Genomic DNA, 21,625 nt, shown 5'->3' with positions numbered 1-21,625 from the left:
TCTAGATATTCAAATATGTACTAGAATACTTTTATATCTACGTATTAAATTACTCGATTACTAATGTACTCTAGTATTCAGTAAATATCGCATCGTTCCATAGAGTAACGAGATTTGTTTGAGAGTTGAGTTTAAAGTCGTCGTAAGAGGAGTTTTATTAAAAGGTTTTCTACAAATTTAATAGGAAAATTACTAAAAGATATGTTAATGGACAAAACAATTTTAGGCATGAGAGATGATACGTTATCGATTGATTATTGGCAAATAATCGTTTATTCGTATCTAATATACTCGTACATACGTACGTATTGTAGTAAAATGGCATTATTTACGAGATGAATAACACATATATATAAATCCTCGAGTATTTGAGTAGTTATAATTGCCTGTGTATAATCAGGTACATAAATACCCATATATTCATGCACTTAAATGTCATATATACGAATATATACTTATGCACCTGAACATTAAGAAAGCCAAGTAGCGAGGTATCGAAGTATCTGAACGACTGAGAGACCAAGTATCCGAAAACATATGTATTCGAGTGCTCAAATACCTGAATACCCAATTGTTAAAATACTTAACATATTTGGGATGTAAATATTTGTAACATCCAGAATATCGATATCGATATCGATACGAACAGTAATACCGATATCAACACAGATATCGATACGTTGTACTATCGACAAAACCGTTGTGATAAAGCTGACTGTAACGCTGTTGAAATCTCGTGATCACTTCGCAAACAAACGCAGCTTAGGTACATACACATCGATCCTTTTGATGATTTTAATTGAAAAATATCGTATCGTTCTGTAGCATAGAGTACTATAAATCTGGAATTATTTAAATGGCATTAATTATTATATAAAATTGTTATATACTTTCCTTTATTTTATTATATTATATATATATTATATATAATTATTACATAATTGCGATATATCGTATTGTTTTAAAGGAAACATTCCTCAAAGGGTTAAAACGCTAAATTTCTTAATATAATTCGAGACGTAATTATCTTGATAATTATACGCGTGTATTCTTTGCATAAAGAAAGATGAGAAGAGACGGGAAAAGCAAAGGTTTTCCGACGAGAAAAGAACGAACGAAATTCGGTCGCCAAAGCGCAAAGCTGTAAGTGACTTTTGCCAAAGACATTCTGTCCTTTCGGGGGATTTTATTATCCTTCACGTACTTACGTCCTTCACAAAGTTCCTTCGTCTCATATTATATGTATCGGCAAAGCTCTTTGTAGGCATTACCCCGTTGAAATTCCCAAAGGAAGAATCCGTAGAAACGTGTTCTTTTGCTCCGCAAATGTAGTAGATTGAAAAATACGATTGACCATACTGTTGTTTCAAAGGAGAAATTTATCGAAGATTTTCAAACTGTTTTCGTCCATACAAAAGACAAATATAAACGTCTGTTCTCTACTTTTCACAATGGTGCGAGTCACTTATTAATACTAGTACCGTTTAAAAGAAACATCGTCTTGCATTTCGACAATACCGGTATTAAACGATTACTATCATTTTAGGAACGTTTTATCATATTAATGGTTTGTTAACCCTCAGACGATGAAAGCTGGATCAATTCTGACTTATGTAGATATTTCGTTTTTATCACGCTCTAAGTTACGTGTGTTAGAATATACATACATACACATAGAGATTAAATACTCGATAATTTTCCCTGCTTTTAGCTTCTACTTGTTACGTTATAAATCTGTTATCACCTTCGCATCACGTACATCTTACAATGTAAAGTATCGATATATTGAACAAATTAAACAATGTTAAGAAAAGAATCTTTCCGGAAAAAGGCTTTTTCGTTACGAAATAAAATGTCCGACGTTCGTGACGATGATCCAGCATTCGTCGGACGAGGGTTAAAAAATTCGTCTGCGACTCGCATAAAAATAATCTCTCCAACGAACGAGTATTTCTTTCTGTCTATCCTTCATCGAGCTTATACGGTTAACAGAAAGGAGAGAAAGATAAACGATCGAAGTGATCGATATCGTTTAACGTCGAAGAAAACGAAAGAAAAAAAAAAGAAAAACACGGAAGAATGTAAAAGAAAGAACAAGAGAGACAAACGTCGTTATATTTTTACATTCGTGAGAAAGTTGATCGAGAACGATTTGATATAAATTTAGAGGGAGAGCGCGCGAACGAGAGAGAGAGAGAAAGTGAGAGCGAGAGAGAGCGAGAGCGAGAGAGAGAGAGAAAGGGAAAAAAAGAAAAGAAAAAAGAGAAAAATCCAATAAGAGGATTATTAAAAAACAATAAACATCAGAGTCTACCTGCCGGCGGGGTAATCGAGAAAAATGGGATATCGGGAATAACTGGCAGGCAGATTTGCTCAAGGCTTCCATAAAAGCTCTGATTGCGTCCCAATTCTGGCTGACTTCCTGGCGGTGGTGTGTTCGTGTTTGGCTTAGATCGTATTATACGAACGTTAGCAAGTAAAAAGAAAACGGTCGAGTACCGAATAAGACTATAGCCTGTAAACGGCATAGACTAAGCGATTTAACCGATTGCGTAGCTTGCGCTGAAATTATCGTCGACCAGAAAGATACATGGGGTTAGGATGGGTACGAGCTTTTACGTCTTCGAGGACGTTCGTGTGTTTCTTGCACCTTAACAGGGTCCACGTTTAGTCAAAATGTCGAGGAGATATCGATTTTTCATCTGTTCTTTTTTACCGATTCCATTTCTCATCGTTTCACGTTAGAGGAACGTCTTTCAATGGCGAAGGAACGGGTCGTTTCGTTGAAACGGTATCCTGCTTATATTTTTCTTTTCTGAGATTTTAAAGTAGAACCTCGATTATATCAGAACACCGATGCATGGAACGATCGACGATCGGATTATCGATCGATGGAAAATTTGGATCCATGCTTTCTTAAGTAGCATCGCACAATACAAATCGTTACGTTTTCAGTCTAAATCTTATGTCTTCGTTTACATGTTAATATTGGGTTGGTAACTAAGTGATTGCGGAGTTTGTTAATACCACCTAATGACAAAATCCCTAATCACTTAGTTGCCAACCCAATATTTCTAAAATAATTGGAAATAGGCGAATAATCGTCTCATATGAATCGTCTGAAATTATTCGATTATTAGGTACGTCAATGCGTTGCGATCGGTTCAGATGATTAAGGTTCTACTTTATTTGGTAAAATTTTTGATTGAACCAGTGAAGCATTTCGATGCTACAGATAGTTGGAATATGATATACTAGAGATATTGATATCCGATCTTAGTAAAATCGCTAGCAGTAGGTATAAAACTATAATGACTGTATTCCCTAGAACGTAGGTAGTGACATATATGCAGTTACTCTTATAGGATTAGTCTAGGCAGTGAAATTAAAACAGTGATTCATAGCTAGAAGTTATACAATCTCTCGTTCCGTTAGCTTTGCTACGTCTTCGTAAAACGATGTTTATATATACCACGAAAATGAAAATGTGGTCTACGATTACTCGACTCTTCTTAGATCTTCCAGTGGCATCGTAATGGTTCACTAAATTTTAAAACGAAACGTTTACAAAGGCTCAGAGATTGTTGCTAAACACAAAGCTATTTTTATAGAAATTCTATTTTATCAAAAATACCAAATCAAACTCAATCGAGGATTACAGCTGAAAAACATGATATCGAAGTATGCTCTTATTTATTATCTGGTTTTGATATCGCTTTTGTCAAATAAGAGAATCTTAATTAAAACAACCTATTAGGCTTGAAGATCTTTCAAAAATAGCTGAAATATTAAAGTTTCCCGAAAGCAAAAGGTGATAAGCATCGAGACGAACGTTATTTTAATCGTATTTCGCAGACCTTTGATAGAAAGAAAGAACAGACACTTAACTTTGGAACTAACCAAAAAGACGACTTTGTGGTAATAAACGTGTTCTCCTATAAAAATCCTTATCACGTTCGTCGCCTGTAATCTTCCTACGTTCTATGATATTATTCCACGTTATTTGAACATTATATCTTTCGTCATTGATAGACGTTTAGAACCAAAGAAAGCGCACCTTTTAATCCGACAGCGTGCTCGTGCATGGACCCGATGTCTTTGTAAATAGTGTAAATGCACATTAGTGTAAAACGCCATCGTAAGACAAAAATGAGACGTTTCAACGTTACGATAAGACACTCGAATACCGAAGAATTTAACTTGGTATATTTTCTTCGTAGACGTGTATACACGTACCTAACATCTTATGTGTAAGACAACCTTGTGTAATCGTAGAACGGAGATCGATCAAAGATCGCAACCGTAAAGTTTGTAGCGAATTCGTAACTTTTTTCCTTCCATCCTCTTCCCCCACTCCTCCGTGTTTATTATTCTTATAATTGCGAAGTTAATCAGACGAGAGCGTCGTTCGTGTTAATCAGACGATATCGACAGTAGATACTAAGTAGATGTTCAGCGATACTTATTTACCGAGTGAAGAAACGTGTAACGACAGCGCAGAATGTTCAGGCCACGAGCGTGGTTGCTGAAGTTGAACGTTATTAAACTATAAAATCGGGACATTACCCGCATTAGAGATTCTTTTTGTAACATAAAGTGAAATATAATCATTTGTAACACGAATTGTGGTCGTTTGCGTTTTCATCGTTTTCCCCAGAGATCCGTTTGACTACGGAGGTTTAACGCTTTTACGACACAAGATTTTTAGACTTTGACGACCATCTACTTTTATTAGCAACGTATCCCAATTTTTGATGTTTTTGTAAGAAAGCACATAATGCACCGAAATTTCTACAATTTTGATCAGAACAAATAGGATTTATCGTTGAACGAATTAACGATTTGTAAACTATACGCAACATCCAGAGTAAACGTTCGCAACATAATTCGAATAAAATTCCATTGTGTCGTAATAATCCCGTTTATTTGAAGGAATTGTTACGTACCGTCTGCTCGAATCCACTTGCCTGGGCATTTAGTCAAAGCTAATTTGCAAGAATTACACGAGGATTAAATCGATTAAACGAGTCTTGTTTCAAGGATATTATCGATAGATATGTTTAAAAAAACAATGTTTAATATATGAATTAATCTACTCTAGCGAAGATTATACAAGGAATAGGTAATGTGTAATAGCCTCTTTAGTTCGTTATTCCGTTTCAGTGATTGCGACCAAACAGGACTACGACTTCAGCTGTTCATTCCATTTAATATGGCTCAGCAGCTGCTAATTAAATTTACACGTACTAAGGGTCGTTATATTTAATTACCTTCTAGAGGATATTATGGAGGCGTGTGTGCACCGTCGATGACGAAGGCACGATTAACAGGGCCGAATTTTCACTAGAACAATCGATATGGTAATAACGTTCATTAAAACAGCCGCTGTAACATTCTGTTTCGAGATCATGTTCAACTTTTCAGAGAGTTTCACTTTGCATAATTTAGCACGTTTCATATGTTTCCCATCTTTCGCCATAATATTCGTCCACTTGCCTTTAGGTTTCGTGTATAATATGTTACAACTCTTCGGTAAAACGTCTGCAGATCTATGTTTATACAGGGTGGTTGGCAACTGTCGGTACAAGCGGAAAGGGGGTGATTCTACGCGAAAAAAGAAGTCGAAAATATAGAGTAAAAATTTTTCGCTTGAGGCTTTGTTTTCGAGAAAATCAACTTTGAATTTTCGCTCGGTACGCGTGCACTTTATCGCGTTTCGTTATAACGGATCTCACTGCAACATTTTCAGCAATTTTTGTAATAATAAACTTTATGATTACTTCATATTATTTCATTATGTATTCCTAATTAACTTAAACTTAAACTACTAGGTTAGGTTAAATAATAAACTTAAACTGCGATAATATCCACCGAGACAACGATCTACAGTGAGATCCGTTATAACGAGACGCGATAAAGTGCACGCGTACCGAGCGAAAATTCAAAGTCGATTTTCTCGAAAACAAAGCCTCGAACGAAAAATTTTTATTCTATATTTTCGACTCCTTTTTTCGCGTAGAATCACCCCCTTTTCGCTTGTACCACCAGTTACCAACCACACTGTATAACATTTTTCCCTTCTTTCTACCCGTAGAACAGACGTCCCGTATTAGTAATTTGTTAATAATCGTTATTTTTTTAGATGAAATCGATAAACCGTAGTCGATTATAAAACTTTCTTTTCTCGCGAACAAATAACATTTCAAATATAAACAGTTGATGCTTAAATATATTCCATTGATGTTGCGTTAATTCGATTAATTGAAGCAGAATTTACGATATCGGAAATTATTTGGACGTTAATTATTTCAATAATTTAAAACAAATTTAATAATTTACATAAACAACTGTATCCGTAGAGGATATTTTTTTTATAGATAAAAATCGCTAAATAAATTAGATAAATTATTCGATATGTTGTTAAGGTTGATCCACGTTAATAAAGGCATTCTGCTTTTTTCAAAGAATTGTTTCATAGCGTTTCTTCCCAATTTGATAATTCGTAGTATAAACACAATCAACGCGCCCATTTCTTTCCTTCTTCGGAGTAAATAGTACTTTCAACGAATAAAAATACTTGTTTGTTCTTGCGCGAGACAGTGTCGAGGTATCATGCGATTGCTATCGTTCTTACTTCAAGGTGATTGCATTCTTCCCCAGTACGTGACTAGATCCAACTGGAATAACTAAATATTTGGCTTAGAAAAATTCGACGATGATTAAAGACCGTGGAAAATAAAAATGGTCGAGCGTGACTTTGTTATTTTTTTTCTTCCTACTAGCATTTCTATTAAATACTGGGTGATCCATTTTTAACTTGGAAAATTAATACAGGAAAGAACGAATTTAATTATGAAAATACTTTTAATTATTCGTTTAAATTTTATTCGACTGCTTTTATCATGTTTCGCGATTTATCCGGAATGAATGATCAAGCGCAACGATAAATATTCATTGAAAATTACTGGTTACTACTTATAATCGAAGATTATAGAACTATTCCTTAATTTTTCTTATTTTGTTGTTGCTTTTTTTTTGTTATTTTGTTATTTAGATTTTCATCAAACTGTAACTGTGACGCGAGTACGAAGTTCTTACGAATTCTTCGACTTTTTTCTGCGATTACAAATTTCCAATAAGTGGTGCGACTTCGTTTTTGATTTAATTGCTGCCGCTGAATTGGAATTTAGCGACAAAGCACTTAAATCTAGGTCTACTTTTTATCGACGAGAAAATAGAATAGTTGAAAAAGGTTATCGCTCGAAGGGTTGCGTTCTATCCGTTCATTCGGTTACTGAAATCAGTCACGATGTTTCTAGGAAAGTTTCGACACGTCGAATCGACTCCATAAACTGAAATGAACAGTGAAATCGAGATCGAATCGATTTTCTACTTTTTATTCCAATGACGATTTCATTTAATAATCTGTTTAAATCTTTCGAAATTTATCCGGTTATTCAGTTTGATGGAAATTATTTAAAACGAAGAAGAGTGCGGTAAAATCGTGGCAAGTTTAACTTAATTGATTACACAGGGTCCGACCGAATAACGTGTAAAAGCGGAAACAACGTGATTTCTCGTGGGAAAATAAGGGGGAAAATATAGGATAAAATTTTTTCATTCACGGCTTGGTTTTCGAGAAAATAGAGTTAAAAAATTTATCGAGTATTTTTTCGCCTGGCTAATTCTAAACCGGGTACAACTAAATAACAATCGATAGGAGGTCGTTCTACGTGCAAAGATAAGTCGACAACGTGGAATACAATTTTTCCGTTTAATACTTAATATTGGAGAAAATAGAGTTTGAATGCGTTTAAGTTAGTAAAGAATCGGTTTAATACACGCGTATGATAAATTTACAAATTTCTTTTTCCCGGAAAGCGCGTCTTACGACAAAGTTTCATTTTCTAAATTAATTTAAATATTAATTTAAATTATCGCCTAAATTTAAACTTTACGCTTGAAAATTATCTCACGGATAAATTGAATATGTATTGAATTGTCAAGCTTCACCGATTTGTTCAGGATTTTGCAAGAAAATTTAGTCGATATTTTTGTTCCTCGCTGTTCAGTGAAAATTTCACCGATTATATATTTGCTCATTTTATATAAAAATCATTTAACGTTTCATTTCAACGACGAATAGAATAGCGGTAAATTGGTTTGGTTGTTTGGTAGCGCTTAAAACGAAGAGTATAGCGTCGTAAAATCGAGGCAAGTTCCTCGTGCCTATTTTTGCAAATCCGTTCCCACTCGGATCCTAATCTTTCTCTGCCAACACAGTGACGTCCGGTTGGTCGCATATTCGAAACGAGATAAACAGCCAGAAGTGCTGGCCGGTCGAAGGTTGTCGCTTGGACGCAAAAACGGCGCAATAAGCTGTGCCGTGACCATTCCTTCGGCCACGTTCGCTAGCCTCTCCTCCGATCTCCTCGAATTTTCCGATCCAGTAACGAAAATTCCAATTCCTCGTGGAATTTTCACCGTTCTGGCCGTTTGCCAGTAGCCTTACGCGTTGTCTCGAGTCATTAACTCGTCGTATTTGCGTCCAGCCTCCGCTCTCTCATCCGAGAATTCTCGAAACGAATACAACTTCGTGAAGTGAAAACGATAAGTTTAACGCCCTTGTCAAAGATCTGTCAGAACGATCAGACTCGTCATGGAATCGTTGGACCGATCGTAAAAGAAGAGGCATCAAAGGAGATCTAATTAGAGGCACCTTGACGAGTTACGTTCTTTAATCTTGTCAATTAGAGGCTACTTTTGTCCGTGTTTCTTGATTGTTGGCGTGGTCGTGGGGTTGTTCGTTCATGGATCGAGCGTGAAAGTGAGAAAGTTCCGAGGACGAAATTGACGTGCACGTTCGTTTTCTGGTTACGTCGTGACGTGCACGTTAAGTGGAACCAGAAACCGGATCTCGAGTTCCGTGGGGGTTTCCGGCAGATGTACGAGGTGTGTCTTCCAAGTGGATCGTGTGCTTTGCCTTTCGAGACGCGCGATAGTTGGGAACCTAAGCAGGATGGTCTTAACTCGCGACAGAACGTTAACGATACTGTTTGCAGATTGTTTCTTGGCCAATTAAAGTTTTATTACATGTACCGTTTCGCTCAAACACCGTTGTACCAATTACGTTTCGAGCGTTTCGCGTTTCTTATGAAAGCTCTCTGTTAGTTTTTTTCGTGGACAAATATCAGTTATCAAGATATATTAAACGAATACTAAGATACATCAACACTGAGACTCGCGACGATTAAAATGATTTCTGTTACGAGCGTAAAACATTCTTACGCGTAATCTAATTTCTTTCTCGTAAATTGACATTTCTTAATCATCGTTCCACCTGTATTCTACGAGTGTTTCGTATTAAAAGTGATTCGGCACGTTCGTACTTCTCCGTCGGAATTCTGTGTTCATAAAACCATATACATTCTTTGTTTATTTCTTCTCAAAATATCCTTTAATCTCTCTTTAATCTTTCAAATGTTTCTGAATTTGCGTGCTGGTAGATTAAAACGAGACACTGTATATACAGCTCGATTGAATCGTACAAGATCACCGCCGCCCCCCACTCCTTTTTTCACACGATCGAACAGGCGTGTGGAAAGTTGGAAAATACCGAGTGGATCAAATGGAAACAAGGCGAGTCGTCCCAATTAAAGTCTTCTAATTAGATCGTAGCGGTGTCTACACGCTCGATGCCGATCTACGCGATCGAAGTGAGCGCGTTACTCCACGAGGGAATGTTTCGTGGTTATTTATAAGTTCGAGGGTCGCCGCTTAACCTTGCCCGACGTGGACCGTCAAGCATGTCACCTAAACGTTTTATTAACGATCTTCCTTCCCCGCGTCGTTGAATCGTTCCAATTGGGTCAGTTCTGTATTCTAAGTTTTTCCACATCCTTCTCTTCCAGGCTGTCTCTTCGATGTAATTTCTCATGCCTCTTTAACGTAGAAGGGAATGCCTCGTTCGCGCGAGAATATCACCGCGTACGGAATGTATCGAACAGGACGGCATTGAGCGTCGTTGTTCCTTTCAACAATAAGCAATTCGTTTAACGCTTCCGGGGGAATAGCACGCAATGGATAGAGGACTCGAAAGCGTAGGAATTATTGGGATCTATGGTAGAGAATCGTATTGTAGCGGTAAAGTATCTATCTGGGTAAATTCTACCTGAAGAGTACAGAGGATGAAGGCGATAAGTCGCGTTTCATATTGAGCAATTTTAGGAAAATTGAGTTTAATTAATAAAAATGAAAAAGAGAATGAATATTCGTCGATGATTACTTGAAGCAACGATCGATGAAAGCGCATTAAAGTCGGTTCTGTTGAACTTGCGTACCGAGTAAATTTGCAATAATTTGCTAAAAGTAATCAAAGCCTGTCTATTGGTTTTCCGACGAGATTTCTATATCAGTTTTTGTGAAGCGTAATTATCGGAGCACGTCCGGAATAATTTGGAAAGACGAACAAAATTTTTGAAATGACAGAAATATTTGATGTTCCATATAGTTCCATTCCGATGCAAATCGTTAGAATTTGTTAAAATACTGGAGCATTGGTCATCTATCGCGTGACACATGTCACTCCACCAAGTAGATTCTTTAATTTAAAAAATTTTGATTTTTTACTCTAACATACAGAATGAGTTTCATTAGCTTTGTCGTGTAATGTGCGTATGAATAATATTTATAGTAATAATTTCTAAATTAATAAATAATCCAGTCGTCAAGTTTGTATATTATGTTAGGATTTTTATTACTCCGAATAGAAATATCGAAAATAAGGCAACCATGTAAGATACGAGCGCGGTTTGTAACACGTGTCTGACCATAAACCGTCCTTTTTCCCTTAAACGCTGTACCTTTCTCTTTCATTTTTATTTTACCGTTCTCTTCTGTCCTGATCGAACAATCGAAGACTGTCACGTTGATCCTGTATACAACGATATACTTACAAGTAACTTGAAAATTAAAATTCTAGATTAGAAAAATATTTTTGCAAGCACGAAAAGTGTGCAATTTAACTTAATAGAGAATTTCTTCGTATTTCACAATAATTCAAATTTACCAAATACGAGATCATATCATCGTAAGTAACTTCTCCAACGCGAAATCTGAATATCACAAGGGAGTCGAGGAGCGTATATTTGATACAACAACTATCGAGCCATGCTGTATTATTAACAGAACAAACAAATAAAACGTACCTAGCTGTATCGCGAAAGGTACTTCGTTTCTTTTATATCGGACGAAAGGAAATTAAATTATCCTGTTCGATTGTTTCGATTAAATTAGGATTAATTAAACTTAAATTAGCTTTTAGAAAGCCAGAAGGGATTAAGCTTAGCGCGGAGAGAAAGAAAGGGAAAAGATATCGGTTCGACGTGAAAATATTCGTCTTGTTTCGACACAGGGCGAAAGAACTTGAACGGGAAATCGATTCGCAAAAATACAAATCTCCACCATCGCATGAGAATGTAGAATATTTCAAGAGGCTGTTGCTTATTGAAATGCAGGCAGTGTTAAACTGTATTTGGCACAGGTTGTTTCCAGTCGCCTGGGAAATCCGAGGGTTAGTAACCGCAACGTTACACACTGCACGATTGTTTGTCAATTCGTGAATCGAATTAAGTAGAAAATCGCCGTGTTATGGTATTTCAATTTTTCCGGATGTAAAAGTCGCCAGAAACCGTGCGATAAATTTCTGTTTAGATTCTATTTCTATCTCTATTTCGTTGAGCAAATATTATTTTTTGAACTCGCGTTTGGTTTTGCAATTATTTATGTGAACTTTACATAGATATGTGAGACAGATAAAGGGGCAACGAAATTGAGTTTAGTAGAAATACGCTAGAACATATTAAAAATATCATTTTTTGAAAAATTCCACTCAGTCAGAGTTTATGATTATTTATTTAACCTTCTTGCTTTAAATATACCCACAAATATATAAGAATCATTTGTTTTTCTCGTAGTATGTTTTCGCCAAAAGATTCGATGAACGTAGCGGATGGGGTAAGCTTCTAATTTATTACGGTAAAATATTTTCAAACGAGTTTCTTTCATACCGACGGATTTTTATTCCATTTACGAGAAAATGTTACAAATAGTAGGGGAAACCACTTTGTACCTGTATTTGGTCTCTATGCGGTTTTTTCGCTGGCACAAGTGCATTGTAAGCGGAAGTGTCGTTTCAGTAGTACTGCTCAATCTTTGTCAGTAGAGATTTTCCGAAAGAAAGTGGCAACAATTCCAATACACAAGAACCTTCAAGTATCATCGGCGTTACCTCTTTATCTCGAGACCTGACTCCAACGCGATTACCGTTTCTCTTTCAACGAAGGCATTGCGAAAGAAGTTCCTTATCGAAACATTGGAAAAATATATTTTCACCTAGACGTTCTAAAATATGTCGTTGGAAGTATTTCATGCTTTTGATCGTTATTTTTAGCTTTAGTCAGCAATCGAGTAAGTTCTATCAAATGATCGATATAGATGAAAAAAGAAAATCGTATAGATATCCCATGTGGAAAGCGCATGGATGACACACGATAAGCCCGTTTTTGTGATTTTGATACCGTGGCAAGTTGAAAAGAAGTATTTTAGTGCAAAGTTGAAATAAAAAAAAAGAATACTAGTTAAAAAATACCAATTAAATTTTTGAGATATTCAAAAATAAATATCTAATTTATAATAATATAGTAATAATAGAATAATTTTGTAACGAAAAAAGTGTGACTTATCGTATTTCTCTCCCGTTATTATTATAGGATAATTTGTAGCTATCTATCTAGAAACTTCTTCTATCCGCAATGCCCTGGCATCAGTGTTCGCTATAAACTACGTTGCAAGCTTTGGGATTAAAACTTCTACGAGGAAGATTATTAGGAATATCGAATGAAACATTGCGCAAAATTTCATGTTCAGTCAGAAATTTATCCGTTTAATTTACGTTTTCAATCTGTTTAATAAATACAATTTATATGGTAATAGTTTTAATAATTTTCGTTTTATAACATTAAGTTTCCTCAAAAGAGAAAACAGTCTTCCAATTACATAAAAATACGTATGTCCTTTAGCATATGAATGTTTCGTTGATTACAACTTCAATGAAATTTACTAAATATTAATCCTATTAATCGTGATAATAATTTTAATGTACATACATTTCGATTCTTCAAATTTGTTTCAAACTCCAACTATTATATATTAAGAAATTAACATTGAATAACAGTCTACACTATGAAACTCGTCATATTGCAAGAACCATGGTCACGCAATTCAATATACATATTTCCTTAAAACTTTGAAAAAATTATATAGAAATCAACAAAGAGAAAACAAATCTTCTGCATTATCATCCATCTTTCTTCAAACTCCACACCTGTTAATTAAAATTAAGGAAGACAGACAAAAAAGGGACGCTAGCCAAAAATCCTATATACGTAATTCTTTGTCGCAAACTTCATAGAACGTTAAAGAAACAGATCTTCTATTATCATCCATCTGTTTCCAAAGTCCACGCCGTATAGTATCAATTAAAAAATCCGAGAAAAAGAAAGGAAGACATTATGTTAATATCTTACATAATCACAGTTTCCAAACTACCCCTTCGGAGAATCTCCAAACGAAGAGAAAACAAATGTTGCGTTATCACCCGTCCTTATTCAAATTTCACGAATCAATTCGAAGACGAAGAAAAAGGGAAAGACGTCGTAAAACCTGTAGAAGAAACGTTCCGACTCTGGAAACTATGGATCGTCGTCTTCGAAAGCTAGTCAGACTGTCGAGAAATTTTACAGCGTCGAGAGTAGCGCCGGTATCGGATCCGGTCTGTATCTCTGAACTCGCGAAGAGCCGCGATCAGGACCACGCCCTCGGCAAAGAAGCGACGCCGACGCCGACGTCGTGGTCCCCACCTCACCGCCGCTTTACTCCCCGCACCCGGCGCGGCGTGTACTCGCCCCCGAGCGGCATTCCTCTCTCTCTGCTTTCCCTCCCACCCCAAACGCTCCGGCGCCTCCACCCCCTCACGGGCAGCCTGATGGCCCCAGGATCCTCGTCAGAGCGACTCCACTCATCGCCGACGGTGACTCGTCGCGTGTCGCCCAGTCTCTCACCGACCTCGCGCCCGTCAACGTCGTCGTCGTCGTCGTCGTCTTCGTGCCGCCGCCGTCGCCGTCGTCGTCGTCGTCGTCGCTCGCCGTCGCCGTCGTCGTCGTCGCCGTCGTCGTGCTGGTGGTGTTGTGCTCTTTACTACGGTGTTAGACGTGTGCCTGTCAATTCGCTCGTGGTTCCCATTCACGCCGATCATTGTCTGCTAATCGTGTTTGCCTTTTTTCGTTCTCGCTGTCAACGCACACCCTTTGTGTATATATGTATACGTATATTGCCTCACTTACTCTGTCTCGATTTATTCTGAACATGTAGAAGAGTATATATATATACACAAATACATATACATATACATATATATATATATATATTCGAAAGCTAATTTGACTGTCGAGAAATTTTGCAGAGTTGAGATATATATATACATATAAATATATTATCTATCTACAATATTATAAATAATATTTTATATATGTATAGATATACATATATGTGCAACTGATTGGCGTAGACAAGTTAACGGAGATTAAACAAGAATCGAATGAGATTTATCATGGATCGCTGAGAAAACCGGCACACAGGCGTGAAGTTGGCGGAAGCTGACCGGTGACACACAAAGTGAACTCGGTTTGTTATTCCGTCCCGTGGCTGGTCCGCTATCGTGCTCGTTTATCCGACAAAGATCTCTGTTTATCTCGATTCCGATCGATTCCCCGTCACAGGATATCGAGAGGTGTCAACTGTCCATTGTTGCCGTGTGTGTACACGCCTATAAACGCGCGCGTCCAGTTTTCGGAGAAACGTGCGGGAAAGCTGTTTCTGCCGGTCGAAGTGTTCGTTCTATTGGCGAGTCTGTTTCTTAAGGTATGTAACTGTGAAATTTCTAATTTTGTTGCGAGCCTGTTTTGTGTAAGGGTTTCAGGATGTTTGCGTCGTAATAGTTTGGGCGTTTATATCGTTTTAATCGCGAAGAAAGTTTGACATGTCTGCATGTGTATAAGGTTCGCGAGCAGTATGGCGCTGCGCATGGATCACCGGTATTTCGATCCGCGTAGATATATATGTATTCCCGCGAAAGTGTCGGATTTATGTGACACTTTATATACACGTGGAGCAATGTACTTGCGTACTCTAAAAACGAATACAAATTGTTCCTTGTACGTTGAGAACTTCAAGTTTTATCGTTTTCATTATTGTCCGTGCGATTCGATTATTCGATACCTGATTCGATATGTCGATCGATATTTCTATATACTCTGACAGTATCCCTGCGCGCGCCTCCGCGAAAGTAACAAGTCCGAAACTAACGCGTATCGGCGTAGCGTTTCGAACTGTGTATTACATTAATTTTCCTTTCAAAATTGGTTTCGTCTATGATTACTTTATTTCTTATGTGACCATTAACTCATCGAGGGCCAACGTTGCATTAACGCGGTATTTTATTTGTACTTTTTCATAATCAAATTACACCAACGAATTCTGTTTTTATAATATCGTATCTATGAACGTTTAATATCCTTTTTGTCGCTATTTTTCCAATTTTACGGTTTTTACGGTTTAAAGAAATTAAGGAATTTGTAACGTTATCTGATAAACTATAATCTTGGTCCTTGATAGAGTTAGGATTATCAATGGACTAACCTATAATTTTCATCACTATCGATATTTCGATATACATCGATTCCCAACCTGTTTCATCATTACTTATTCGTCTTCGTTATTACCACCGTTTGACAAATCGCTATTATCACTGTTATCAGCAGCGCTGTATAACATTGTCAAAGTAAACTATTCGCGCGTGCACTGACGCGAAAATAGCCCGGCGATGTTTGAAACTTTTGATTTATGTCGTTATTGAAATAAGACGCGATCAAGGCCGAGATTCTGGATACGCAAATACATAATCGATCGTAAATTCTTGGGTGATACGGTTAAAATGGCCAGTGAAGTTATGAGTGTGTACAGATTATCCGTTTTGAATACTGAACGTGTTCGAACGTAGTACGACACAGAGATCGTGGCGGGCGGGTTCAAAAATAAAAATTGATCATTGTAATCGGTCGAACGTCGTTTATTTTTGCATCAATCTTATTTGCCAATACTTTTATTGTGATCTCGATTGTCCATTATGAAACCGGATATATACGAATATAACATGGAACACACGACTACTACCAGTCGATGTATGCGGACGCGGATGTTGTGTAAACTTGAGTATATGTACCGGGTGATTTTCTGGAAGGGGATAAATATCGAGGTATGAGTTTTTTTTTAATAACAATCCGATAATCATGAATAATTTTAACTTCTATTTTATATTGCCATATTTCTATTCTGCTTGATATTTTTATATTTTATTCAGTTTGCGTAACTTTTGTATTTAGGTATCCCAATGTGGAAATATTTATTCTTCCCGTCTGCTTTTTAATTATAGCGTTAATTAAATATACTATAAAATTAATTACATATTTAATGTAGATATTATTTAATTAACACGTAATATAGATATTATGTAAGGCGAAGAAGATCGTAAGTTTTAAGAGACATATAAACGAGAGGTGCAAAAATTATTCGTTTCTAAATTACAAAAGGGTCCAATTTAATGGTTATATCGTCAGATTACTGTTACAGCAAATCTTTAAAACGTTTCTTTTAGTATGTCTCCTGAAACGTGTCTCCTTTACCGTGAATTAAACATTTTTCAAGTTCATTCAAGATTTTCGACATAAATTATTCATTTTATAAATATGGAAAATGAAAGATTTCAAATATGAAAAATAGTTTATATTAATCGAGCTTTCTATTCAATGAAGAAGTAGTACAAGTGCATTTTTGTTAGAAATCAGATCTAGCACAGGGAATAACATATAAAATCCCTATTAGGAAATAATTTATATATTTACATATATATTCATAATATAACAATTATTAATATACAATATATAACAATTATTAAACAATTATTAATATATTAATATATATGTATATGTTCTGTCCCTTTTATATATATGTACACGATATACGCACGAAAAATAATATGCCTCGTCGATACTTTTCTACTGTTCTCGTTTCATCTGTACGCATAGTCGCAGACATCTACGGAACATCGATATTTTGTATCCGAGGATTGAAACAGCTGTCCAATTAGCGATGTAACATTTCATGCGAAAAATACATCATTACGATTGTACATATGTATATCTTCGACGACTACTCGCGTTCAATCCTCATCATTTTCCGTCTCGGATTATTCTTAGAGAAATTTCGACGCTGAAGCGAGTATAATCCTCGCTTCAATCGTCATTTGGTGCTCTTTCGCGTTAAATAGGACGCAAACGTGTCGATATAAGTACTCACTTATCTGTGCTCTCTCGTTTTTTTAAACACGAATATGTGGTATTATACTTTTATTCTCGTAATTTCAAGTTTGCAATTTTATAGCTGTGATTATGATGATACAAGCAAATCGTCTGCACGAGGATTAAATCAGGAATCTTGTAGGGATCGACATATGGCAATTTTGTTGTTATTTCTATACTCAGAGGTAGGATCACAATAGTTATTATTTTATTGAATGGATAAATCTATCACACCCTTGTGAGCCAAATAAACCTTTATTGCACGCGCTTACAAAAACTAGGGATAAAAACAAAAAAGCATCTTAAGCCTATCGATTGTAACTAGGATTATCTTCTAGTTACTATTTCTTATAACTAACGCATCTGCATATGGATGGCGAGCACGAACTCACGTTGTCATTTTCAACAAATTTATTATTTTTTTTTTGTATGTTTTACTCTCTACACATTTTTTTTCAAATATTCTGTATCGTTGTTTTACACATCGAATACCTGCCGCGCGAAATTTCGGTTAACTTTGATCATTTCTCTGATAATATAGGTCAATTATCGCGCTCTTTATGAGATCAGATGTTCTAATTACATAAGAAAGTGTTTCAATATGATTGGAAAATCATGTGAATTTGAAATATGAATTATTGAAATGAATTATTACTGCTCGTATCTAGTTTCTAGTTTTTAATAATTATTTTAACCAAGTCCATGGTATAAAACTAATTAAAAACAAGTATAAAATCAGGCGTATTTATAGACAATCATTCGATATTGGAATAGTAATGAAATCTTGTAATGTTTTCAATTATCTTAACATCTGTCGTCTTTTTAACACAATTCGTTCGAATAGAATCCCAACTTCGAAATAATAATTTAATCGCTATTTAAACGAGCGAGTTGGAGGATCTTCGTTAATTATTTCACGAGCAGGGAAAGATTGACGCGAGCATACGGTTGGCTGTGCGCTTTCATTCACGAATTCTCACCCATATCCATTATTCGTGACTTCCGGCCAAGATCTCTCAGGAATAAAACGACGAAATTCGAATAATGGACGATTTGCGCTACTGGCAATTATACCTGTGGGTTTCACGGTTAACCTATATGGCTATTAAGTCGCGAAACATACGCGTCTGGGCAGCAGTTTCAACCTAACACGCGAAAATATCCATTTTAAAGACATGCTAAAGCTCCAACAAGCTATCTCTATAATTCGTTGCAAGATGCCTCGTTATCAACTGCGTGGTTCAGGTGTTAAAAAGTATCGAAAAAACATCAAAAAATGAATTTACGTTGAGAATTGTGGATTTTAATTGCCGAAATAAAAGTAAAGGAACACTAAGATTACTCTTAGAATTCATATTAAAATAGTCTTAGATTTATTTAATAAAGAATTTCCAGGATCTTTGTCGATATACATTTGCACGCGTCTCGGCACTCTCTTTCCATATCATATTCACATACGTGTGTCACTACTACGCGGCTAATCTAGTCTAGCATTTTATACATATTTCGATAATTTATATAATAATTTGGTGGGTATAAAATTTATTGGGTTGGCAACTAAGTGATTGCGAATTTTGTCATTAGATGGTAATGACAAAATTCTCAATCATTTAGTTGCCAATCCAATATCTGGTTCAATACGAAAGATCAATATCTTTGTGATTTTCATTTTGCCTTGTATTATTCGTATTTTTACATACTCTATGCTTCACGCGATAAATATCATTGATAGAATCTCGATTCAACCGGCCCAATCTAGTTCTTAAAGCTCCGACTTTTAATTGTGAATATCGACCGGCAACTCCAACTTATTCTCATCATACTTGGACTTGCAAGCTTTTAAGTGTCAGATTTTAAACGCTACAATTACGTGTAAATAATAATATTAAAGTCATTCGGAACAATCTTTATTCATCTCAGAAGTAATATAACTTTGATTGCAATATTTATATTAATTATAATCGAGTAACGCGTGGAATTTTTTAAAACATTCATTGAGATGCAAACCGGGTTTGCGTTCACAGGTCTCGCAGTAGAAAACTGTTTGTTTTTTCACCGCGTTACTTCCTTTTGGTGGTGTTTGAGAGACACAGCTGGAGCGTTAAGGGCTAGACAATTTTACAACTAATAAATTGGCAGTAACGATCGAGAGTTAAAAGAAGAGAAAATGTCAAAAATCCTCTTACACGCTTGCTCGTAACGCGAGAGCCTTTGAAATTTCTCGAAACACCACAACCAATTGGTAGGATTCGTTTACAAATCGCTTGTAAATCACCGGTGGTAGAAAGTAACGTAAAAGTGGTAATTTAACGTGGCTTCGGATTTCATAAGAGCGAATCGATTTTGTTTCGAAAGTACTTGGAACAGCCCAACTATCGTTTCGCCCCGGTGGAAGTCGTTGATAATTTATAGATATGTTTACCGGCCGGAAATTTACTGTCATAAATTTACCAGTTTATTTACTCGTATCTGCCTTCGGTATTCAACTGGCAAAGCCTGGGTGCGAGACGAATACGCGAATAGAAATATTAGAGGGAAACACGTGCACGCAGATGGGGTGTACAGCTCGTGTTGCTCGTGCCGTTCCATTTTCAACAACTTTTATTTCGCGAAACGTAAAACGATCGTCGATAAATTCTTCCATCAATTAGATAATGAAATAAAACGATATTTTTATTGATCGCTTATACGACGTATACAACGAAGAATCTTACAAGTGGAAACGTATTCCGTCTTTCTATCGGCGAGAAATTTTGCAGACGAAGCTCTCCACAATTCTTGAAATATAATTGAATTATAGATATGTTCCATTTTATTCGTCCTTTTGTTTCCAAAGAACAAAATATCGAAATAACATTTGTGAATATTAAGTAATTCTATTTTAAAGCTAATTCTCGTCTTTCACGATCGAGGGACGAGGGAAGGCGTGGCTCGCGCAAATAACTCGCAAGTTGTAGATAAATAAACAAGTAAAAGTAGGAGAAATATTCGCGGGCACATCGTGCGCAATCATCGTCGAAAGATCTTGTTACCAGGAGCGAAAGCGTAGCCTCCGCGTGGAAGACCCAACAATGACACTGATCCCTTGACACTATTTCTCGAGGAGGCCGTTAAGTCAGTCAGCGCAGATAATACGAGCACGGAACAACATAAAAGCAAAACGCTCGTTGCGGAACGTTGCTCGAGATAATCGTTCGATTTATGAAAAAAAAAAAAAATGAAGAAAAAGAGACATAAAACCAAAGAAACAAAAACGAGAAGACGGAGGAGTAAAAGCGAGCGTAAGAAAAAAAAGGGAAGAGAAAAATGGGGTGAGAGATGAGAGGGAAGAAGGAGAATGGGACAGAACGAAAGAATGTCAAAGTGCCGCCGAGATTTTCACGGGAAGGTCGTAAATACGAGTCAACGACCGACGATAAATTCGTTCTGTGGCGTTCTTAATTTTTGCCAGTCGGATTAATTCCTTTGAACGGACACAGGATCCAAGCGATCGTGTCACGTAATTACAAAAAATAACGTAATTACTAGGTCCCATCGGCAAGAAAATGCAACAAATTCGTCAAGCTTTTTCTCATTTTTTCTCATATTTCACAAATTTTCGATAATTAAGTTACCTTCTTTCGACCATTTTCGGCTTGCCTTTGTAATATTAGGTTGTCCTAAAAGTTTCTTTCGTTTTACGAGGAAATAATAGACGCACAATGTTTTTTGTTTTATATTATTTTGTCGAATTTCGAGATAAACACCGCGATACTTCACAGACTTGGTTTCACGTTTGTACGAAGGTGCACTGTTGTAAAAGACACGTTTGCGAAAGAAAGACACTTTTCGGACAACCTAATACAATGACACACACGTACGATGTAACGCAGGGCTGTGGACTCGTTATAAAATGGATCGTTAATGTAAGTGAATGATACGTAAGTATCACCAATCCATCGTTATTTACAAATTCTTTCCAAGAACTGTTCGTTCGAATGATTCTCGATCCAAGCCTATCTTTCAGTATCGTTGTGAGAGGACGTTTCGTTTCAAGAATTGCGAAAGGGACGACATATGCAGATCGTACGCGCAAGAACAAGTGGAAAATCTCGAATAAATCCTTTTCTCCGTCACTCGTTGCAGCGTTAACAAAATTTCGAAATCTTTTT

At 36.4% G+C, this 21,625-nt stretch overlaps 1 protein-coding gene across 4 annotated transcripts in view; it reads left to right on the top strand.

Annotated features, from left to right (window-relative positions):
• Nucleotides 1-14,078: 14,078 nt before the first annotated feature.
• The window catches only part of Ptp36E (protein tyrosine phosphatase 36E), a 111,564-nt gene continuing 104,017 nt past the window's right edge, over nucleotides 14,079-21,625 (top strand). Inside the window, exons 1-2 of one of the 4 annotated variants that reach the window (XM_069120871.1) lie at nucleotides 14,079-14,238; nucleotides 14,596-14,979. Coding sequence is in view for 1 of the 4 variants with exons in the window: in XM_069120866.1 (XP_068976967.1) it covers nucleotides 16,244-16,372 (129 nt within the window). In the remaining 3 variants the exon portion in view is untranslated. Of the gene's footprint in view, nucleotides 14,371-14,595; nucleotides 14,980-16,177; nucleotides 16,373-21,625 lie in introns of those variants that run through there. The other 3 variants (XM_069120870.1, XM_069120869.1, XM_069120866.1) reach the window with 3 other exon arrangements.

Source organism: Bombus flavifrons, chromosome 9 (genome assembly GCF_040668555.2).
Source record: "Bombus flavifrons isolate JBK064 chromosome 9, iyBomFlav1_principal, whole genome shotgun sequence".
NCBI lineage: Eukaryota > Metazoa > Arthropoda > Insecta > Hymenoptera > Apidae > Bombus > Bombus flavifrons.
The sequence above is the reverse complement of the archived record's forward strand: the minus strand, read 5'-3'. Positions and strand labels throughout refer to the sequence as shown.